Source organism: Syngnathus acus, chromosome 15 (assembly GCF_901709675.1).
Source record: "Syngnathus acus chromosome 15, fSynAcu1.2, whole genome shotgun sequence".
In the NCBI taxonomy this organism is placed as follows: Eukaryota; Metazoa; Chordata; class Actinopteri; order Syngnathiformes; family Syngnathidae; genus Syngnathus; species Syngnathus acus.
Genome location: NC_051100.1, coordinates 4,474,647 through 4,498,919, shown reverse-complemented (window position 1 = coordinate 4,498,919; position 24,273 = coordinate 4,474,647). Strand labels below are relative to the sequence as shown.

The following is a 24,273-nucleotide window of genomic DNA, read 5'->3' as shown; positions in this document are numbered from 1 at the left end:
CTTCAGCGTTGATGCAATACGTGGTTGTAACACTGACAGAGCGTTCTGGCAAGGCAACGAGTGTTCTGCACAAAGACGTGATTGGCCTTCAAAGGAGCCTTTCCCAATCACAAATATTAGCAGTGACAGAGGCGGAGTCACGTCTCACAATAAGCAGCTAAACACATTTTCCTTCGAGGGTTGCAGCTCGGCTCGCCCTCGCCGCCCTTTTTATTGAATCTCTCATCCGAGGTGTGACACATCATCTCTCCGCTTGATTAGAAGCCGACCAATGTGCTACCTGCGGCGTGTTTTGACACGCGTCCTTTTTAGGAGGCAGACGGCCACCTTTCAGATGGCTTAAATGCGCATTAAGTCCACGCGCCTCGATGCATCTTGGGAAATTATCGAGAGGTTTCGCATCATCACCGCGCTCACGATACAAATGTCTTAAAAATGAGACACACAAAGCGAATTAGGATTTGGAGCAACGACTCAAGCAGACAGAGCGATTTATTCTCCCCGTTGGCTTTCAATATTGCTGAATCGGCAAGTCTGCCGAGGCCAGGGAGGGGGAGCAAGGTGGTAATCAGGAGGCGGGTCTTTTGTTTTCTTGGGCAAGGAATCAGAATGCAGAGCAGAATGGGGCACTTTCCTATGCTCTTAAAATTGATTGATGGGAGGGAGTATTGGAGCCCAGTGAGGTCATTTAGGGCTGACAGAAGTTAACTTGTTATGATGGCTTGATGTAAAATGGTAAAAATGACGATTAAGAAAAGTATTTGTTATAACTGTGGTTTCGCTCTAAACATGCTCGCATTTCACTCATCCCCAAATGCACAGTCAAGACACCACTTCCTGTTTTTTGCAACTAAATTGGACATTATTTTTCTCAGGGGATCCTTGGCCAATTTGCCAAAAATTGAAATGTATTCAAATATGCGTTTTAAATGCATTATAAACGGTATGCTAAAAAAAAATGGATATTTTTGTAGGCATACCTGCTGGCCCAGTCGGTAGGACGCGGGCCGGCGGGGCAGACTGAGGAAAGGCGGCACGGCGGGCGGCGGGAAAGCATCGGCACGACGGTCGGCTGTTGGCAGCCTGTGACGGGCTGGCAGAGGAGGCAGGGTGGGCTGGCCCACGCTGAGCGACACGGGCATGGGCTGGCTGATGTGCAGCGGCTGATAAAGCGGCAGGCGGCGCAGGCTGTGCGAGTGGAACTTGTGAGGCGGGAGAAGAGGCTCGGCACTCAGGAGGGACGGCTGGGCGGAAAAACACAACATCGGTTTGTGATTGACACAGAGATCCTTGTTTTTGCTATAAATGTAAAGCAGATGATTAATTGCATCTGAGACCACACTACGGTCATCGAAACTCTTTCACATCCACTACACAGCTCACAATAGGTATTCCCCAGGGTTCTATCCCGGGGCCCCTGCTCGTTAATATCAACACCCCTCCACCTCACTTTTGTAAATTCAGAATCCAATGTAATGGCCTCAACGGATGACATCAACCTGACACAGCCCTGAACACCTGCTCACCAAACATCTCTTTTCCATCTTCCTCCCTCACCTCATGCTTGTCCTCAACAACTCGATGATCCCCGATGACATCAGGAGTCGAGTACATACGAATCCACTTGTGTGAACGAGTGCATGTCGTAAAAGTTTATAACATTAGAGGTGATGTTCAAGAAGTCGACGCTCTGCTCCAACACGGCCCAACGAAACCTCACTCACACAAATGCTTGTATCAAATCCCAGAGCAGTCGGTAACAAATTCCGAGTGTCCTTATTAAAATGCGTTTTCATTGGCTGCTGCCAACATTTATCACCTCCGCTGGCTCGCCATTAAAGAAGCTTTTGGGAGCTCATAACAGAATGTGTCTCTGTCAACCTCATTCATATTTCTATTTAGTTTCCATTCGGACTCACCTTGTAAATGCCGGCGCCCAGTCCACAGGGCTTGGGAGGAGCTTTGCGTTGCGGTCCTGGTCTGCACGTGAACTGGGTCCTGGCTGGACTGGTGGGCCGCTTGGCCTCGATGGATCTGTAAAAGGTCATGAAAAGGTCAGATAGATCACCTACATATTTTATGTGGTGTGAGTCTGTCATGGAAAATAAATCCGTTTTACATTTAAAACAACAGTAGGTAATAATGGTGTGCTGCTTTTGAAATTTCTTGCACAATTGAGGCAGGTATACTTGTTGGTATTCTTTTTTCTAAGAAAACAGAGCACAGACAGTGTGTCTTAAGTGTGTTTTTGTGGTCTTACCTGAGCTTCTCCAAAGTGCTCTTCCTGTGGGTGAAGAGCAGTCGCAGCAGGGTCTTCCTCTTGAGGAAGACGAGGCCGCTGGCCAGCAACAGCCCGCTGGCGGCCACCAGGACGCTCACGATGACCAGCACGCTGTCGGCTGACGCCACATGCAACAAAGCGCACATCAATGCACACGCGTCTACGGCCACACCGGGGGGACATGAGCGGAGAGCGTTGAAAGCGAGTCATCGTTTCACCATGAGTCATAATCTTCAGTAAAGCAGAGTGGCCAATTGGGAGTTGTGTTATTCCAAGAAATTCAAAGCGTAACCGCGGGGAAAAAGATGTTAAACATAACAGCTGTGTCTGAGCAATGGAATCTACCTGCCAGTCTGGTCGGGCCGCTGTCGATGCTTCCGCCGAAGCCGGCGCCCTCGCAGAATGGCGGCGCCCAGTGTGCTTGGCAGTGACAGTTCTTCTTGTTGTTGCACACCTGCAAGGGATAGAATACAGTTTTAGATATTTGCATTTTTAACTGATATTTAATACTATGGTAACACTCCATTACAAACAACTCATGCTACCACTGTGGCTAACGCCTGCTAATGCGAGCTTAATATTGCTGGCGCTGCTATTTTGTTGAAGGATGCCAAAATTGCCATGGGAGATTATTTTGTGTCATTCACAGGAATGTCAAATTTTAAAAAGTAACTCAACACATGTGAAATGACAAAACATGCGCCAAAGGGAGTCCAGCCCTTGTAAGCGTGAGGGGGCTTCTCATCGATCCAGGCGGATTCCCGAGTGAGCTGTCAATGTGATGTTGAGGGGAGGAGCGGGGAGGTGACTGAGGGGGAGTCGCGCAGCTGCACACACGATGGATGCGGGATGTTCGCGAGGTACACCGAGGGAGGTTTGATGAGCGGCAACTTGATGTCTTCATGTTCCTCCAGAGCCAATCGAAGCTCGCCTCCTCCTATAGCCGATGTCAAGTAAGCTCGAACAAGAAAGGGAGTGCTGCAGAATGTAGACGCTGCAGTGTCTATTGTATCATTATTATTATTTTTTTTTATTTGATATTTTACTTTTTACCATGTGTAAGAACCAGCGTACAAAGTCGTGGAAATATTAGCCACCAAGGTAGGACGGCTAAGGGGTCATTATTTCACTCAACAGAGATGGACAGCTTTTAAAATCAATTTAGGCTCTGACAAACTTTGCTAAGAAGACCAAAAAAAAGGAGGCTATAAAGTGGGACATAATGTCAACAACACGCTTTTAATTTGCCAAATTACTACATTGATTAAACGGGAGGCTTGCTCGAGAGTCAATTAGAGTGTAAGACATGCTGCCCCATTAAATATTGAGCCGGCGGCTAATTCGCACTCACCCCACGTCCGTTGCACTTTCCCGAGCACTCGTGCACGCCGAAGATGCTGACGTTCTGACACTGGCGATTAAGACACACCTGCCAAGAGGAGAAAAAAAATGTTTTGGTTAATTATTAGTATTATTTGTTGCATTTTATGAGAACTCACCCTCCCGTCTCCGCATTTAGTGCCAGCCAGAACCAGACCCGGGTCGGGCATGTCGTCCCCAAGGTAAACGTGCGTCCCTCGACACAGGATGCGACCGCCCTCCTGGAGCGGGATGTTAGTTTCGATGGAAACGGCGTTGGTGCCGATCACTGGCCGGTTGGCGCCGCCCTGGCACTGGATTTTACCGCACTTTGCATCTCTGGATATGACGACAAAAACACAAAGAGATATAGATATAAAAATAACTTGAGCATGAGGTTTGAAGCTGCAGAAACCCACCTAGCATCACATTTAGCAAAGGAGCCTTTGGAATCCTTCCCGCAGTTCCCGTAAGGATCCCCCGCCGAGTTGACTCGCTCAAAGCAGATCCCCGGCGCTGGCTTGGCTCCTGCGCACGAGACGGACAGGTTCAAACGTAAGACACAAAGAGGGCTGTTTAAAAGCCAAGGTACATAAAAAAAAAAAAAAAAAATAGAACAACAATCGACCTGGACCCCACAGGGTGATGCACTGCTGCTCGTGGGTCTGGCAGATGCCGTTGTAGCAGTAACCCTCCACGGCGTGGCAGGCGTGGCCGTCGTGAAGGTAAACGTTGGCCGGGCAGTGGGAGGCGGCGCCCGTGCAGAACTCAGGGAGGTCGCAGGAGTTGCCGGAATCGCGACACATGGTGCCTGGAGGTTTGAGCTGGGAAAAAGAAAAAAAAAAAAAATCAAACAATCAATTTTTTTTAATGAACCCTCAATTGATAAAAATGATTTGATCTTTTGTCAATGTCAAGCTAATGAGTAAAAGTGTCACCTGGCAGTTGTCACAGCATTGTCCGTGGGCGCACACGGCGTCTCCTTTCAGCGTGCACGTTGTGGCGTTGCAGCACGGATTCAAACATTCCTTTGGGGACAAAGCAGGAAGTCAACAAGATGAAAAATAAACAGAGACAATATCAGAAGTCATACTTGCTCTCATTTCACAGGATTTTCTCATATGGTGGCAACCAAGATACATTTCCGAGTGGATATCAAAAGTCTACACACCCCTGTTTAAATGTCAGGGTTTCCGCCATTCTGCCTGAATATTGCTTAATGTGAAACTGATACATACATAAAAAAAAAAAAAAAGTTGGGACCGACCGCTGTGTTAATCGGAACGTGGACCTGATCTCCACTCACACCAAGAGCAAAGCTGGCGTTGTTTCAGGGTTTGATCTGTTAGAACTACATCAAGGTCTCATATGTTTTACATTTGGGACTTGTGGAGGGAGCCCTTGCTGGATTTTGGACAAAATCTAAATTGGGAGTGCAGACCTCTCTCTCTGGAGATCTTCAAGTGTGATGTGACATAAACTGACTCGGCCTACGGTGGACAGAACATTTTGAGGCAAAGATTCTCCACGGTGACAACCCCCCGCCCCTACCCTCCAAAAAGAAGCCAAAAGACCCCGGGGCGATTTTTATCTTTTATTAGATGCCAAAACACATCAGCTTTATTTCTCCGAGTAAGTCACGCATCGCGCCATCACGCAAAAGAATTTAACTCGCTTTCGTGGTCTCGGTGCAGATGTTTGGTGGGTCTCGGAGGTAACGCAGAGAAGCGTCGCGGGCCGACAGCTGAAAGGAGAGGGACTGTTTATCTCTCGGCCCTGACAGAAGCCTTTTTGTTTACAGAGGACACAAAAGGCGGCTTTCATCTCCTCGTATGAGCGCGCTTGCACATCAAACAGGCAGCGACATTATGCACAAATGACACCGCAAACTTAAGTCGACAATTCGTCCCGTAGCAAATAGAGCAGCACTTTGACTTTATATTTCCGCACATCAAACCAATTCAAAATGCCGTGCGTCTGTTGTGGACCACCTCAAAAACTCATCTACCATAATGATTAATGTTAAAAAAAAAAAAAAAAAAAATCATCCTACAAAAGAGGTTTTATCATCAAATGGAAGTGCTTCTAATATTCCGATTACGCAAAGAAAGAATCCGAAGGGCATTTTATGGACACAACATTTCGTGAGTGAATACTGCATGAATGCTAATGACGAGCAGTCGTGTGTCTTTGGTATAGAAGATTGAAATTACAATTGTTCAGCCTTGAGGGAGGTCCGTACTCTATGGGGGGCCGATCCATTTGTTAAAAAAAAAAGAAAATGCAGCGATGATCAATCATCGACTGAAGTCCGTGTCTTACAGCTTGTGCCTGAGTCGCCTTTTACGACACGGGCGGCTGCGATTCTGCGCCAACGAGGTGTCCCGCATTGCGTACGAGTGCACGTGATGGATTCGCGCATCGGCGCTTGCTCGTATGATGGCGGCAAAAACCGGGGAAAGTTTGTTTCGGCCTGGACCCGATCAAACTTTCCCTTTTTGTCACACCACTGGAGAGCGACTTGATGAATGGTCCTGTGACTGGGGAATGACACCAGCACGATAGCCTGTCACACCGGTGACTGAGCATCGGACGGCGGGGTTCGCATAAGGTGGCGTGGAAGGAAAAATTCTTGGAAAGCACAACTGGTGTGGCTAGCTGTTCCTTTAGTTGTTTTTTTTTTTTAATACATTTATAGCGAGTCACAATAACTGTCAAAGTGAGGCGAAACTGCAAAGTTGATGTTAAAACAACGTCTATGCTCATTTCTGTTAGCCGATTAACAGCATTTTGCATTACATGTTAGCATGACGCTAATGGACTTTCATTAGAAGTGATTGGCTTCCTTCTTTGACTTCATTTTGGTTTTATTTTAATTTCATTATGCAGTGCGTTACTTATTTTCTATTCATAAATACAATAACATCCAGGCCAAGTTCCGTTATCATATGATAGCATGAAGCTAACAGACTTTTGATGGGTGAAATTATATGACTGGATTCAATATTTTGGTGTTTGTTGTACCCTTGCTGCTCCATGTGTGTATAAGTAACATATTTTTAAAAGATTTATAATTACTGTAACATCCATGTTCATTTCCATTTGCCATTTTACGACATTGAATGTTACGATGTTTGATGAGGAAATGGTATCGTTTCTTTACCTCGGGCTCCCCGCAGTCACACTCCTCCCCTTCCTCCACGTAGCCGTTGCCGCACTTCTGGCCGCCGTAGAGCACCTTGACCTCGGGCATGTTGTCCAGACACATGCCCACGCCTTTCTCCAGACTGGCAGCGAGGTCCTTCTTGCTGCACGTGCTGAACACCGTGGGGAACGGATACCTAGTGGGGGTAGAGTCGAGTCAAGGTTGATGACAGTAAGGACATGCAGACCAACGATGATGCAAAATTCAGTATGCTGTTGACATTTGGAATTCAATGGAGAAGATTTCCAGTGCTTATGAATTCAAAACAGTCCATTAAAATTCGCAGGAAGCAATTTCGCTGTACACAGTGCTTACTTATTATTTATACCATTTATTATTTGGATAGGACACGGAGCCCTGTTTGTTTATTTGTGCTCAGGACATGTCGAATATAAAAATATTGTCTTGGTGTCAATCTCTGTGCCAAGATTCATTCTATCCATCTATAGCATGATATATATATATATATATTTTTTTAATGAGTACAGCACTGGTCAACCCACGATTGTTCAAGGAATAGACAATTTTTAAAACCGTCTCCCAAGATGTACTCTCTTTGGAGCGGCTCCATGTCGAACGTGTTTATTATGACAGCTGAGGCCAGCGGCTAAAGAAAACGAGCCAAGCAGAAAGTGTCGACTTCCTTGGATAATATTGGCTTGAAGCCCCGCGGCGTCTGCAGGTGTATCGTTTGCCCGAGCGGAACTAATTTGGCTGAGCACAACAATTAGGCGCCTTTTAATTAGCCAGTCCCTTTTTCAGTCACTGTGAAAATAAAACCAGGCTGAAGATACTATCTCACTCATTTTGTAGTGAGTGCTTTTTCTTTATAAGTCCAAAACAATCCATCGAGACACTGAAAGTTCTCTAAACTTCTACATCTTGCTGATAAACGTACGACTAGACAAAGACGTGAGGGAAATGTTGAAAGGGAGGCGAAATAAAAGCACCCTGTCACCTGATTGACAGCTTCAGGCTTGAGACGGATGAGAGGGGAAAGTGCTTTTTGCCGCTGACTGCGCTGCCGAGTGACAAATATTTAGTCCCGGCTAACAAGAGGAGACATGTCTGACCTTTTAGCAAATGTTAGGCTACGACACCACTGGGAGGTTTTGCTGATTAAAAGAAAGGACACGTTGTGCAAACACCGGGATGTCTTCGGGGAATTTTATCCATCATGCTTAATCTCAATGTGACACAATTTGACAGCTTTCTTTTTTTTTGCACAGTTGGACATTAGTAATGCTGCTCTTGAAGTTGAATAAATGTCTGCCTGTCATCGCGTCGACGAATTTCACCATCAAGGCCTGTCGTGAAGATACACTGGTTTCTTTCCACCGATACTAAGCACCGATACTACTAAGTACTTTTGATACAGAAAAAGTTTAAAGACTATATATATCCCAATACAGATTTTTTCCTTGTGTGAATTAACTTTCTACTCTTCTAATTTCTAGTTCCCGATTGTAAAACCGAAAATACAAAGTGTAGGCAGGCGTAGAAGAAGAAATAGAAGATGCTAGGCTAACTGTTAGCTTATCTGGTAACTCCATTTGTTCTATTATTTGCTCCTATCTGGTCCGATTTATCAATTATGAATCCAAGCCTCGTTCCCCCGTTTGACGCGTCGGCTCAGTGTGCCGAGGAGTAAAAGCACCTCTCGGATCCTGCGTGCCGCCTTCACCCTGATTTCAGCCGGCAGTGCCACCGATAATCACATCATTTAGATGCAAGACCGTCCCCTCTCCCCCGTGAGCAAGTTTAAAGTAGGAGAATCTCTCCAAAATAAAGACAAAAAAGAACCCCAGTACAAATTGTGGGATCAGAACCAGCCTGCAATATTTAGTGTATGACCTCATCATCACAGATGAACTCTTTGGAAACAAAAATGGAGAGCGCTATGGCTTCTTTGAATAATTCATCAGCACTGTGACTCATGCTGCCGTGTTTAGATCATCTCATCATTCCTCGCGAATGCCCGCCGTGACTCCACTTGTCCCGATGAGGAAGAAGACATAAGTCAGAAACGTCACTACGACTTATTTGTCTGTCTCCTCAAAAGGTACTTTAAGTTCATTCGTGGCGGTTATTGTTCATTGGCGGGTTCATTTAGTATTTTCTGGCATTTTTAAATGCTGTGCCCGCAAGGCTGAATTACGAGTGCATGGCTTGTGTTTGAGGACAACTCAAAGTTTGAGAAAAAACAAGGAAATCATTTGTTGCCATCATAATACCGCTAGTAGATTTAGATTTTTTTTTTGACAGATTTTAAGTTATGCACAAATTTCTGCATGAATGCGTGTCAAATGGGGGACATGAAAAGCTGACGAACAAAAACAAAAATTTAAACCCCAAAAAAATATCGGACATACTACAAAAACCAAAGTTCCACTATATTATCCACTAGGGTTGCTTCAATACGTTTCAAAGACCGGGTGGAATATTGGAGTCCGGTTCGTTTTGCCGGTGTCGTGGCATGCCGCCAGGGCAGAACTTCCAAGGCGGGAGTGAAAATCTCTTGTTGCACTCTGGACTGCCTTATCAGCTTTGCTGTTTGCTAACATGAGAGGCCATCGCTCGCGGGCGCATTGTTATCTCGATGACCCAGGCGATGTGGGCAGAATAGCAAAGCAGCTGCTTCAGTCTCGTGTGTGCGCGTGTGTGCGGGCGCTTGTGGCTGCCTTGCGATAAGAGCGATTACAGCATGTAGTGAATCTGCAGCATCATTTACGAATGAAAATGAGCTCGTCTGACTTCATTCATCTTTTTAAATAAGACATATTAAGCTGTTTATCAGGAAATATAGCACAGATTATAAAGCCATTTTCTTGTCAAGCGATTTTCGTGGCTGACGAGTGACCGAAACAATTTGGGCTGAGCTATTCAAGCAGGGAAAAAGATCTCTCACCCCGTGGATGGCGTCATGATGCAGCCGCCGCGGTCTACCGTCATCCTGCAGCCGCAGCCGCGCTCCGGCGTGTCGTGATTCATGCCGAAATTATGACCCAGCTCGTGAGCTAACGTCACGGCCGCGCCCAGCGGGTTCTCCGAGTGATCCTGTGACAAGGGTCGAAATAAATGAATTATATATGTAATGAATGTAGCGTCAATTGAAAAAGATAATGTGGTTGCTAAAGTGTGCACACCCTCATCTGTAATTTCAATGCAGTAAAATTGACCCAATAATTTTATTTTTCCTCTCTTGTGACTGGCTAGGACGGCCTTTTAATCTTCACGGCAGCCATCTGCCACGAGTAAAGTAACGGGGACGAAAAACATCTGGAGAAGGCTCTGGCCCGAGAAGACACATCTATTAACGGAGAGGGCAGGTCCATCTGGGTCTATGCCTGATGGCATGGAACAGATAACCACTTGGCGATCTGGCACGGCCGGACAGCCGGGACCGCGCTGGCAGCTCATTTTTACACGGGGGCTGGCCGAGAAAATACGTCGTGATCGGAACGAGATCTGGCACCGAACATTTATCATAAAAATGTAAATGCATTTTTTTTTTGGGTGGCGGTGGTGGATGAAAACACCTCATCACAAATTGTCAAGGTCGTTCCACCTGCCGGCCTTCTATGGAATAATATTTCTTCCATCGTGCTGTCAGGATGTGCACGAATGCGCTCACGGCGAAGAGTCAACACCTCTTCGGATGAATGCAACGCGACACGGAGAGGGAGGAGGAGCTAAGGCTCACCATGACGATGCCGCCGGACTGCTCGACCGTGCACATGCTCATGATGGGCGCCATGCCGATGGTGGTGCCTTGGAAGTAGACCCCGCTGCAAAAAAGTCATCGGTTATTTAGAAAGGGAGAAATTGTGTCCGAAAAATAAACTTTTGGAGGCACCAGGCCGACTCACCTTATGAGCTGAGCATTGTCGTGAGGTTTCTGGGACAGCAGCTTGACTTTGCGCCAGTCGAGGAACTCGTGAAGGGTGGCGAAGGGATCCTGTGTGACGGGACACTTGTCGTGGTCGCTCCACACCTCCAGACCCACCAAGGCTACGCGGATGTTCAGCGCTCGGTAGAACTGAATGAAAGAAGAAGAAGCTTTTAATGAAATGTTCGGCATCGGCTCATATTCGTGTTGCGTCTGTGCAGTTTGTACCTTGTCCACATAATTGGCAATTTCTGCAAGTCTCAGTTTCACCTTCTCCACGTCACCACCTTGTTTATGAAACTAGACAAAGAAGCAGAACGATATTATAGGTCGAACTGACGTGCAATGCAGTTAAAAACAGTTTCGCTCCCTCCTGCCCGTTTTTGTACGAGTCGTTGGCGTGAACGTGTGAGAAAATTTGCCTCCGCTCATCCAGCAGAGTATTTTGCGAGGTCAGATGTCATCTGTGTGGCTAACTCTCTCTCTTCTGGTTCTAGTCCCGATTGTTGACAGGCTCGAGGTCAGAGCTCGATATTCCTTTGGGCTCGCTGATATTAGCACAAGCAGGAGGAAAGCCAGCGTAGATCTTTTTCCTGTCTGCTCACTCCGCTGGGGAGTCATTTCCTGTCAAGCCGCTGGCACCAAAGCACACAGCTTGTTGCACACTGACCTATATCTGCAGCTCCGCTCTTCATACTATATCACCCCCTCCTCCCCCCGCAACACACACACACACACACACCTCCCGTTTTCCTGCTCTCTTCATTGTGGGAAAGATGAATGGAAGCTTTACCTCTCGGTTGTCCGCAACGATGATCAGCTCCACGTATTTGGTGGTCTTCTGTGCATCCCTTTTGTGCTGAGGTTATAAAAAAAAAACAAGAAAAAAAGTTTGAATTTTAAAATTCCATATGACAACATTCTATTGTGGCATGCATGATACCGAGAGTTGCGATTGACGGAAATGACAGAACGTAAATTGCTAATTTAATGAAGCTTATTATACTTGTTTACTTAAACTGAGGCAAAATGTTCTTGTAAGGGCTTCGCTGGCATGTGATTGCAACATAGGTGGCGGTTTGTAAATCTTTGCAATCACATGGCCATATGGCAGCCGCACCTGCTCAGCGCACACCTTTGGGGGGGTGGCTGCAATTTTGGACTCGGATGACAAAGCCGCAGGTAAGAACACTTTCTGGGCACGTTTCCAAAAGCCAGTTTGTCTGCAACAACCACTTTGTCATCTCACCCTCTCGCGGAAGGCCCGGAAAGGGCTTTGAAGGTCGTTGTCCGGGGTGACGGAGGATATGTTGTCGCCGTGACCGCAGTCGCCCGAGGTCAGACGCAGCTGTTCTGCTCGATAGATGAAGTGGACGTCCGGGCTTTTGCCGGACGCCGGTTCGATGACCAACGACTTGTTTTCAAGTGCGATGAAGCCTCTGCAAAGATAAGGAGTGGAAAGTGAAATAAAGCAGCACTAAATTTTTTTTAATGGCTTCGTTCATGTGAAAAGGGCTTGTTGTGTCCACTGTGGGAAAAGCTCATTAAAAGCAACAACCCAAGAATATCTGGCTATTGATTTCCCTTTTACCCAGAGTATACATAAAACTCTTTTCGGGTACGCGACATCTCATCTTAGTACAAAATATTAACGATCTTCTGGCCAAGTGCGTTTAATTAAGCGAGACGGAGACGAATATTTTGCATTTGCTGTAAATCTGGCATATTTCAACTGCGGTTCATCATCAGAGACATTAAAAATGCCAATTAGAGCATCATTGAGGACAAACAATGAGCTGTGACGTTCAGTCCCTCCTTCCTACAATTGATGACACTTGAAAATGTCAGAAGGAAAAATGTTTACAGGTCTGCTTTGTTGCCGAGCGCACTTTGTGTAACACATTAAAATGATCTACATGGAGGAGCCCTGGAGTTTTAAAAGTGAAATTTCTACATGATGACTTTCAAAGCGTTTCCAAAATCGACTTCAGCAGTGATGACCAGCCAAGTTGCCGAGATTTCATCTAATGTGGGTGCTTGTGATGCAAAAGTCGAGTTTCTTACCGGAGGCCCGAGCAGACGCTGAGGGTGACGTCAGAGTTACGATGCGCCTGCACTTCCCCGTGATAGTAGCAATTCTTCATCTGTCAAAATAAAATAAAAACAATACATGTGTACAATACAGCCATGCCTTGACTTTGGATGAACTGGACGACTTGTAATGTGGAGCAGAAGGAGGGTGCGTTGAGTTGCATGGTAAGGTTATGCTGATCATCATCATCATCGCCTAGCACAGCTGGTGGAGCAGCAGCTCGGGTAGCTTTCGAGACCCAGATGCTGATGCAATGGCGTTTAATTACACTCCACGTAAAAATAGAACCGTTTGCTCACAGCTATGTGTGACCTACATCGGCTCACTATTAGCAAATACAAATAAAAAAAATGTAAACGATAAAAAAATGACACCAAATCAACGATGGAGTGCTGACTGTTCAAAATTCATTTCACCTGCTTGTCGTGATTTTCTTTTTTTAAATCGAATTTGACAGAATGCAGCTCTTAAATGTTAAAACATAGCAGCATCCTTGGCAGAGGTCATGAAAGCAGGAGCTAGGAATGGCTCAGCTGTTAAAAGGGGATTCCATAATAAAACCCTGATGGCAACATTGGCAGGAAATCATTAAAAAAATAAAATAAAATGGAGAAAAACAGAGCTTATCAACAAGTAGGCCACTGGGATGAATGAGTGCTCCGCTACGGCCACACGCTCCCACGCATCCGGTCACGTTCCGAACCTCGTTTCAAATCTAAATGTGGCACCGTGTACACGCAACGTCGTGTTTGTCGCCTTGGCGACGTACCGTGGAGTTGCGTGCACCGGTGACGACGCGTTCGCCGTTCCGGTAGTGCGTCTCCGTGTAATGGCTGGCGAAGAGACCCCTGCAAAAAGTACAGGATGGGATTAGAAATGTGGAGAACAACATTCTAAGATGTTCAAGAGAAGATTCAAAGGGGATTTGGGGGTGGATTCTCTCATGCGAATGTCTTCCATGATTAGAACAGCACAAATCTCTGTAGAGGTAATTATTTCGTGTGTGTATGTTTGACTCCGTAAGGAGCCCCACCCTGCGCGTGGGCCAACTTGTGCAGCTGCATCACGTGGATGTCAGGCGGGATGATCTCAGCGTGTTTATGTGCGCACATGATGTAGCACTCAAATATTTTGATTTCCCAAGGCGGCTTACATTATAAAAAGCCATTTGTCCAAAGTTGCCATGTCAAAAAGCATGAAAGAAAATAAACGTCTGAAATCATAAAAATATGTGACGTTTGTGCAGCGATCATGTGACGGGGGATTTCCACAGCGTTTGTCTGAAATGACAATTGGAGGCAAGGCGTCCTATTTTGCTGTCACCAAAACAGCTTGTTGCAAGGACGCAGCCAAAAGTTACTTTTTTTTCTCTCTCAAACTGACTGCAGTGGAATTCATGCACGATAAACACCCTCTCATTTATGTCTCGTTGAAATTAGCTCTTTTGGATGGGGCGTCTTCTCTCATGGACAAGACGTAATCAACCGGCCAATTTAATCTGCTAATCTGTTGAAATCGGAATCTGCTTCAAAAATATGACCCCGCCTCTTAAAGGCAATACAATCATTTGTATCAGGTGTCCTTTGCATCATGTTACACGGCCATATTGCCTGCCACGAGGGGAGGATGTACGTTGCACTCCCGATTGGATTAGCGGCACGTGCGCGGTAATTCCGAGCAAAAGCTCCCGTGTTGGCGACATGTTTGGCAAAGCCATCTTTGATCCGAGTGGCATGACCATACATCGTGTATTAAAACCGGCGCTTTTGATCTTCTGGAAGCAGCCTGTAATCAACTACTTGGCAAAAGTTGATGTTTATCCGAACGCTTTTTTCGACAGCGCGGCACGTGTATGCGCTTAGCAATTCCGCTACACAGTACTACGACTAGTACCGCTGCTCTGTGACTATCTTGACTTTTTTCGTCCTCACTTTTGTCTTTGCAACTCCCGTAATTGTTCGAGTCGGCGCGCATCGATTGGGCCCGGCCGCTGTGAATCTCCAGACAGGGCGGTCTAATTAAGGATGCACTAATGGCCGCGTAGGGTTAATTGTGATGAATGAGACGCTCGTAATAGCCGAAGAAACAAACACCGATCTCCTGTTCAAGTCACGCGCCATCGATCAAAATAAACTCCAGCGCCTCATAAACGTATATTCCGCTTGATATATATCCATACGAATGTCATTAGTCCACAGGAAAATGGCCGTTTGAAGTAAAAGGTGGCACTATAATTCGCAATCATGAGGCCATTTGGCTCGAGAGAAGCCGGCGAAAGGCGAAATAACAACAATGACGAATTGCCGACTGGTGTTTGGCCTTAAAACGATTTGAGTCCATGAATTGGCCGGAGTTTTCCAGAAAGTATATTTTCTCAATGACCAAGGTTCATATGAGGAAAAGGGGGAAAAAAACCTGACTACAATCTTGTCGGCTTATCAACATTTCCAGAAGCATCATGTCAATGTCACCCACAGCAAAGATGTGATTCTATTGCTGACCTTTCAACTTGCTATCCACAAGATCTCTCTCGAATATATTCCTTTCCCCCCGTTCCTTGGCTGTAATTGCTTCGCGGTCCGAGTATATGTCCAACATTGTGCTCTGCAACTGCCGAGCGGAGATTTATGGACTATCAGAGTGCTGGGGATCATGCTGACATGGATGCGGAAGAAAACCCATTATCGAGACATACAAAATGAAAAAATGCGCGGATCGGTTGGCACTTTTTAAATTTCGTTGTACATGTGACAATGACAAATAAAGATCTATTCTATTCTATAAATCACCACGGATTTGACTCACTTGATTTGGTAGGACTGTCAAAAGACTTTCTGACATATTTTTTACTTGATGACTTGATTTTCACTCTCTACGCATCAAAACAAAAGATACAAAGGATGATTAGCGACTACTGCGTTTTGTGAGAGCTTAAAAAATACATTCGAGAATTCTCTATTGTAGTCAGAAAAAACAAAACTATAGCTATTTGTATGTAGCTATCAGCTAATTTAGCATGATTGTAACTCCGATCAAAATGTTAGCAAAGCTATTGTTGTTCTGATAGCATAAGTCGCGCTAACGCTAGCTATCTTTTGGTTTAAAAAAAATATCTACCGTTTTTTTCCATGTATAATGCGCAAAATTTAACTAATTTATTGTCCTAAAATCTGGGGTGCGCATTATACATGGGTACAATTTTTTTAAATGTTGTTTTTTTTTTTTTTTTATTTTTTTTTTTTTTTTGTGAAGAAAATCATGGTACAACAATTTTTGAAGAAAATCTTGTCACGGGTGGTTCTTTACAACGTCACTTTCCTCTCTTCATTTTAACCTAACTGATCGCGGTGGTGCCTTTCTGGGCAGTCGGAGAAATCAACGGCAACAAAAAAAATACATCCAGCCTAGTTAAGAAATCACCAGAAAGATCACCATGACAATTGTGAATAATAAATAAATAATTATTATATATATTATATATATTATAATTTATAATAATAAATAATTGTGATAAATAACTGGAACATCACTCAAATATTGGTGATCCCGTTGAGAGTCTCACATATTTCTTCGCTATCGAGTTTGCTACTGCATGCGCAGTGATACTGACCGGCAGAATAACATCCGGTTGTTCCCAAAGATGATCTTTTTTCTGAAATAATTTTATGTTTACGGACTTAAGTAACCCGGCCGGGTCATACCAAAGACTATAAAAATGGGACCCATTGCCTCCCTGCTTGGCACTCAGCATTAAGGGTTGGAATTGGAGGGTTAGATCACCAAATGATTCCCGAGCGCGGCGGCGCTGCTGCTCACTGCTCCCCTCTCCCCCAGGGGATGGATCAAAATCACACGGGGATGGGTCAAATGCAGAGGACAAATTTCACCACACCCAGACGCGTGTGTGACGATCATTGGGACTTTAAAAAAAAAAAAAAAGAAAAAAGTCAAAATTTGGGTGCGTATTATACATGGGTACAGGCTTTTTTCCAGCATCAACATGCCATTTTTAGGGTGCGTATTATACATGGGGGCGCATTATACATGGAAAAAAAACGGTATTCGCTTTATTCTTAGCTACATTTCAGAGTTTTGACTGTTTACCTTTTAAGTACATGAGGTGCTTTTAAGCACAGGGTGTGGGTACTTTTACCACCTTTTCCGCAGCCTCATTTACATATTGTACATGCGAATCCATGTAATAATTCAGGGCCGCGCAAAGCCCCTCCAGCGTGAAACCATTGGCAAGAAGCGTGGCTCCTCGTCCACGTTTCCTTTGAAGACGAACTGCTAACTGCTGTGGTTTTTCGTTTCATCACCCACCACTCAAATGCTTTTCTATATAGTAGTTGCTCGAGGCCCCATATGGAAGAAGACTACAATGACGACCTCTTCTGCTCATAGTACACACTGAGAGAAAGGGGGAACTCGACATGGCTAATTCCATTTCCACATGCGTTCCAAATTGATTCACATACAGCTCACTGTCTCCTCACTTTCTACCGCTGTACAAAGAGGCAGATGAGAAGAGCAAAATCCTCAGGACTGTAGTGCATGACATTTCTTCTCTCGTCAGCTGTCTTCATTTGTCACATGCGAGCTGATCATTTTGGTCCGCCTTTAACCAGCTACTGATGTTTGAAAGTACAAAACAAACCGTCAATCTCATTTCAGCCATCGAGCGACCGTTGTGCCATTAGCAAATTTGCACATCTCCACTCAATCGACCCTGTTTGACATTCGAAAGCAGATCAATAAGACGCATAGTAGGCTAAACATCTGCCTGATATAAATTGTCAAGCAAACACGCCAGCTGGCGGCGTCAGCTCAGTTACATAATGACCGCCACAAGAAAAACAGCAGGTTCACTTTGAGGGACGAACTAGCAGATATATATTCCGATATTGTTCCAGACTAGCAACGGCACATCATATTTAAATGCAAAAGATGTGAAGTATGAGCGATGTTTCTATTTTACATTCACGGTACACATTTACTCCAAGGCCAGCGAGAATGGCACGCGAGTAAAATGAAAGGCCAAAGAAAAAAAAAATGGCTATGACTCATGGTCCAGTGACAGTATCATTTGGAGGCGAGCTTTGTGCCCAAAAAAACTAACTCAAAAGGATTTAGGGTGGGAATACCAAATGCAAGGCCAGTATTGACTTCACGGATGCTGCAGCTGAATGGCCACAATTGAGCTGTACAGTGAAAGGCATAAAAAAAATAAAAAAAAGTTATAGCTAAACACGAGAGAGTCCATAAAAAAGCGGATGCTTGCAGCGAGGGTGGAATGATGGATGAACGCAACCGATGACAAAGTTGCCGACTGTACAACCTTAAATTGCTAAATTTAAGGCGGTGTGACAAATTTTGGCACACATGTGACAGTCCAAGTTATTCATCTATCTATTTTCTACAAACAATGTGGCGGTGAAGATTGTAAGAGAGTAAGAGTCTACTGGTGCAGTGGTGTACAAACTACGGCGGAGGGGACCATTTGTGGCCTGCCATTTATTTTTCAGCGGCCCTCTGCACACACAAAAAATGACATTTGACAGCCAGTACGATTAATAAATTGGTTCATATACTGTAGAGATGTTTTGTGAAGTTATCATAGTGAAAGATCAAAAGGCCGCAAGTCAGAGTATTTAGTAAGTTAATAAAAAAAGTAGATTAATAAAGTCTCATCAGAGAAGCCATCAGGTTGTATTCTGTCTCTTATGTACTTTTTTTTTTTTTTAAATGAAATTGTATTTGTCATTAGTCTCCGAGTGCTCGTCATGTCTCATCTACGAAGGGGTTAAAGTTTTCCCCATAACACATTCCGAGCACCATTGCACCGTGCAGCCATTATTATTAAAGCTCAATTAGTTTTTTATTATGACTATTAGCAAGCGCTTATACTCTTTCATTTCTTTAGTAACGCACACGTATTAGTATCGCTACAAGCGCAAACAAGTTTATGTGTCTAATAAAAGTCCACTTGGGTTTGGACGCCGGCTAAATCCTGTGAAGTCATGTACGTTACAAAGCTTTTTTTTCCCTTTTCTTTCAACAGAGGTGATCTGCAACCGAGTCGAACGAAAATGAGCCGTTAGTCACCCGCCAGCGTTAAAGTGTGGTGCGGGAATAAACGTATTTTCTCCTGCACAAAAGCTATGATGTCATATTCCCGAGACGACCGTAAAAGGGAATAGTTCTGAGAACGCCATCACCTAAAAGCGGCAAACTTTGTACTTGAATCCAAATCATCCATCATCATCATCCATGCGTGGAGCTAAATTAGCCGCAGGAAATGCTATCTTCCACTTGTAGCGCCGAGGTTGTTTGTTATGGGCATTACAGCTTGGCGGCCGCATTACCATTTATGGCGATCATAACACACCATTTCTTCCCTTTTTAAAAAAAATATAACTTGCGTCATTAATCCCCGGTCTTAACACTTTCATGGACGTCGCGCGGAGTCTCCCATAAGATAATAGCCTACAATCTGTCGCTCGTTCGCCTCATTAATTGGCAAAGATGACGGCGATGGAAACTTTGCCTGCTGCTGATGTATCATTTTGACACCAGGGTACGGGTGAACGATCTGTCTCCGATGCTAATGCGCCGGAACACAAGCCGTAATGGCTGCCGGCTTAGGAGGAGGTAATGTCAATTATGAGATGAGCCGCAGGTAAAATGTCTTTATGACATTAAAATCGCAAATGTCTGGAATTTTAGAGGGAAATCTAGCGAAATAATGTCCTAGCGTGCGCAGGCTATGTTGCTGACTGGCACTGCATTGGCAGATTCAACACATTGGTGGATTAGTGTTGCTAGTTTGCCCCTTGGACGTGCCCACGCGGCCCCCCTCGCTAGCGCCGCCAGTGGTGTCAATTATACGAGTTGTACAAGTCTCAAACCAGCTGGGAAAAAAAAACGTGAATTATTTAATTTCCTCAAATTTTTCTTTTATATCAATCCACAATCTAAACACAGGTTAATTGCAGACTAATCTGTCTTAAGGTAAGAGCAAGCTGCTGTTGAGCAAGGCTGCAATATTTCTTATTTCTCATGGGAACCACCACAAATGTGCTACGTGGAGATATAAAAAATAAATAAAAGTTGAGAGCGTGAAGCACACAGAAAGCAATCTGTACGTTAAGACATTTGGGTTTATTAAAAGTCTTACATCATCTTTTTTTGTGGGAGTACTTGGGGGGGGGTGAGTACAAGATGCTTGCCTGGCATCTCTCAAGACCGATAGCACATTAATGCTGCCACACACTCACTTACGGCACACACGTGCATTTTATTATCTTGAGAAATCATTGTCTGCAAGAAAAAAAAAAAGGTAATATAATCCCTCATGTGCCGCGCCGGGTAGGATGAGTTCCCGTCTCATGCCGATAAATGACGCCGGAGGATGATGATATGCGCCATCAACATCGGAAGGCCCGCACTCATCCGCCTCCAAAACACCGCGACGGCTAATGGATTTTCTTCGTTCTTTGAATCTCAAGACGTGCACTGACGCCTTTTTGAAGGACGTTCAAGCAAGGCTGCGTTCCCATTTGCAGGTTCTTACCGGCTGTGATGTGAAAATCACACGACGCCGTTTATGTTCCTGCTATTAAACTGGCCTAACTCAATACGGCGGAACCTCAAAGGGCGAACAAAATTGGTCATGGAACGGATCGTGACCTAATGTGCGAGAGAAAATATGGTTCAAAATTGTGCCAGAAAATGAGTTGATTTCCTTAACGTCAAAGGAACTGCGCGCACCTGGCAAACCCACTTCCACCGACCGAGCCCGTATTCTTCCCGTGACCCGCGGCGACCGCGCCGTCAGCTGTGAGTCATCCGTCAGCGGCCCGAGGCTCTCGTGCTCGCTGCCATTCCCATCCGCTCGGCTCGCCGCCGGGCCAGATGTGTCCTGTGATATCGCTTCGGCGGTGCGGCCCGCTCAGAGCAGGTGGTCTTTAACCTCGACCCGTCTTAAATGACATTCAGAGAAATTCTTTTTAAGACTAGTCTTGATGCAGGGTTGGTGGTGTCTGGATTTTTTTTCCCCCCCTCGTTGCCGGGCTACAAAACAAAACAGACTCGCCCAGCTGATGCATATTATCTGAATATTTTTGTCGGTTATTTAACCAAAATGTCGTGTATTTAGCCTGCATTTGATCCTTACGATAATAATTAATAATCTCGTGGGGTCAAAAATAATCCCTAAGTATTCAATCAAATGAATGAATATGTACATTTTGATTGTCGATTGATAATCGTTTATAAAAAATTGTGCAAATCCTCTGAAGCCTTCCCAAATTGATGCGAGATGCTAAATTGCCAAGCTAAGCGAACATCTAATGTAATTCAGACAACTTTAAAGCTCCAAACATTGATGACATCATCATCGAAAGCATTCGCAAGGTACATCTCGTTCCTCCGCTTCAAACGTTAGCTTCAAAAGGCGCTCTGCCATTATGGGACCCACTCTATCCAACTCGGTCCACTTTTCTGCTTTTAAGACAATGCGCTGTACATTTCCAGCTACTCGGACCAGCCTTGTGGAGAAAAACCTTGTTTCGCATTGACAACATTTCCTTTCATTCTTCTGCGACAGGAAAGAAAAGGCCCCCGTTTGAAGCGCATGGCAACGACATCATTATGTTGCTGACAGAAATCCCCATAGCAACATCCTCGGCCTGTTTTCAAAGGGAAAGAAGATGCACGCCGAATGAAAACACTCGGCTGACAATGGCAACATCTCCCGGTGTGTGCCGGTGAATCCGTTATCTCCAGTCGGCAGCGAGTTCATTCATTAAAAAAAAAAAAGTCAAATAAAAGATGAAGATAAGCTGTGTGTAAATTGGTCTCTTTTCCCAACTGAACAATAAACTCGTTCTTTCCGCACGATTCTTTCTTTTGCTAGTTTGACACTCGCTAACAATTGTCGTTTCCCGTCTTCCTCCGTGCCGAGTTGTTGTCTTTTCCGGTCGGCTTGTCTATCTATAGCCAGGTTTTCCCCCCTCCTTATCTCTCCGCGCTGCTTCCCAGATTCAGCCAAGCGCTCGCCAGGCAACCTCACAAAGCCACCGTGCTGGAAATGTTGCGGACCTTGATGGCTTCTAGCTTGGTGCCAACTCACGAGTGTTGTTCCAAGTCTCCATTGACTTTGCTGCGAACGCCAAGTCATTTTTTTGTTTGCCTGTCATAAGCTCGGGTTGAGCGAGATGTAAAAGTCTGTTTGATGATTCAAAACACAACTTAAAGCTAATTGCAACCTCTCGTTGTGTTTTTCCTCATTTATGGTACAATTGGCACACATACTAGTTGAAAATAAAATATTTTTCAAGGGACACAAATTGACAGTTTAGTGGCCACGTCATTAGAAAGTAAGAGCAAAATCATCTCCTGACATTTTTTTAAATGATAAAAAAACAGAATCATGACCAGATGTGCGACATAACAAATCGCTTTTGTCATCAGATGATCCAAATTACAAGTGTGAACACTAAACGGATCAAATATGATCCCACCACTCCCTTGGTCTAAAAACCCCTGGCAGAAAAAAGGCATGAGTCAGCAATGGCATCATGCTTTTGAGACTGTAACCCTCCCCGACATGAAACCTGGCCTTTGCACACTCTTGCCCCCCCCCCGCCTTGGTGTTTATGTGTGCATCATCATATTTATGAACTCCACACGATCCCCCGCCCCTCGCTTCACAGTCCACTGTTATTCTCGGCAGTCCGGAGGGGAGTGATGAGAACTGAGAGAGGCAAAGCAGACGGGGAGAGAGAGAGAGAGCGAGAGAACAAGCTCGTCCTCAAGAGTTTCTCCTCCGCCACCTTCTTCATCGCCTTTCATCTCTTTTTTGGCCCCTCGGAGAAAGCGAACTTTGAAAAGGGCAAAGTCGCGAGGGGATATATTATTTTCTCCCACTCCATCATACTCCCTCCCTCCCGCCCTTTATGAGTTCTCCTCCATTCTTGCATGGAGCGAGTAGCTCATTCCTCTGTTTGTGATTAAAAATGTATGCGTGGTCTTATCCGTGATGACCACGAGCAATCGCATGGAAACTCACTCGTTTTTCTCCAGCAGCAGAACTAGCTGTTGGCCTTCAGCGCGTACCAGCAGCCGGAGCGATGCCGGATAAACCTGGAAGGAGAGGGGGAGAAAAGAAAAAGGGGGATGAACGGCGGTGAAGGTGGCAAGCTGATCTCAGCCATCCTGCCTCGCATGGACGCACAAAGCAAAGCAGGATGCGAAGAGGCACAATGGAGACGGCGGAAAAGGAAGACAGGTTCCGTATCATCCACTTCCCATGAGAATTTCAAGGCTGGAGATTGAGGGAAAGATCATCCTTAGGCCAAATGACGACAATAAAGCAATTTTGAGGGCGTAGGCGGATTTTCTAAAAAAATAATTTGCATATTTCCAGTGAGCAGATTCATCACAACCAATTTGACAGCCTTGCAAGATTTGAAATGTCGTTTTTTTTTTTGTTCAACAAGCTGAATGACTCAATAGCGCCTAAGCTGGCCACATGCAGGTAGTGCACCCCAACCGAGATAAGACAATCATGAGCTGCCTAATTGAAAAAAGGCTCACCTTCACCTCTCTTAAAATGCGTCAGCAGTGGTTCAGCCTATCTGATGTAATTAAAAACCCGACGCCTAATCAACCGCGCCGGGCTTTAAGTGACGTCTCCTAGCTCGCTCTGCTTTTCCAAAGTGCTTGATAAGTGCGAGTAATTAAAAATCCCACCTTGCCTTCTCTGACTGATTTTGTGAGGAACACCGAGTAGGAACGCATAGTTCCCCCGGGACGGGGAAAATGTCAAAGGAGTCGTCAACACCGACGCGCAAACGCTTCTAGAGAAGCATCTTTATTTAAGCTCTGTTTGATTTTTGCAGAGATCTGCGAGGGGCTGCTTGACAGCACACATGGAAAGCATTTTTGTTGATCGCGGTCACGACTCAGCAAAGACAGTGTGTGAGGCAATATCGATTCGGGGGGGGGGGGACCTTCCTTATTAACCCAGAAGAATATAAAACAAAACAAAAAGGACAAAAACAATGGGTGATGGTGGGCTGCCATCAAAATTGAGTGATGACTTCCAACTGCTTTGCTGTCAACTTGAAGCACACTAAATGGATGCACATGTATTTAGAAAACAAATATCCCGACACGAAGCTAGCATTTGAACATGTGTTGGATTTCTGTGGCTCAGCAGCATGACTCAAACAAATGCTGCGGTTTGAGGGCAGATTAATAAAAAAAAAATAGAAAATCTGCGGACACTCTGTTCTGGTGTATTCTTGGCAGCGGTAAAAAAAAAATTAGAAAGGAAAATTGTTTTCATCTTCCACACATGATAAATACCAACTTCCATATGTTGCATTGTGTTCTTGTAAACTATAGATGCTTTTTATAATTCTCTTGGCCTTGCGAGTACA

At 45.0% G+C, this 24,273-nt stretch overlaps 1 protein-coding gene across 3 annotated transcripts in view; it reads right to left on the bottom strand.

Annotated features, from left to right (window-relative positions):
- Positions 1 to 24,273, bottom strand: part of adam12 (ADAM metallopeptidase domain 12) — a 31,934-nt gene that overhangs the window by 1,318 nt on the left and 6,343 nt on the right. For 2 of the 3 annotated variants that reach the window (XM_037271354.1, XM_037271355.1), the window contains exons 3-21: positions 22,899 to 22,972; positions 13,596 to 13,674; positions 12,799 to 12,878; positions 11,984 to 12,173; positions 11,528 to 11,593; positions 10,963 to 11,034; positions 10,715 to 10,884; positions 10,549 to 10,633; positions 9,754 to 9,902; positions 6,804 to 6,981; positions 4,579 to 4,668; positions 4,269 to 4,464; positions 4,060 to 4,168; positions 3,781 to 3,979; positions 3,633 to 3,710; positions 2,627 to 2,735; positions 2,261 to 2,399; positions 1,920 to 2,034; positions 981 to 1,244 (exon numbers count right to left, since the gene is read on the bottom strand). In XM_037271354.1, the coding sequence (XP_037127249.1) occupies positions 981 to 1,244; positions 1,920 to 2,034; positions 2,261 to 2,399; positions 2,627 to 2,735; positions 3,633 to 3,710; positions 3,781 to 3,979; positions 4,060 to 4,168; positions 4,269 to 4,464; positions 4,579 to 4,668; positions 6,804 to 6,981; positions 9,754 to 9,902; positions 10,549 to 10,633; positions 10,715 to 10,884; positions 10,963 to 11,034; positions 11,528 to 11,593; positions 11,984 to 12,173; positions 12,799 to 12,878; positions 13,596 to 13,674; positions 22,899 to 22,972 (2,442 nt within the window). Of the gene's footprint in view, positions 1 to 980; positions 1,245 to 1,919; positions 2,035 to 2,260; positions 2,400 to 2,626; positions 2,736 to 3,632; positions 3,711 to 3,780; positions 3,980 to 4,059; positions 4,169 to 4,268; positions 4,465 to 4,578; positions 4,669 to 6,803; positions 6,982 to 9,753; positions 9,903 to 10,548; positions 10,634 to 10,714; positions 10,885 to 10,962; positions 11,035 to 11,527; positions 11,594 to 11,983; positions 12,174 to 12,798; positions 12,879 to 13,595; positions 13,675 to 22,898; positions 22,973 to 24,273 lie in introns of those variants that run through there. The other variant, XM_037271356.1, reaches the window with a different exon arrangement.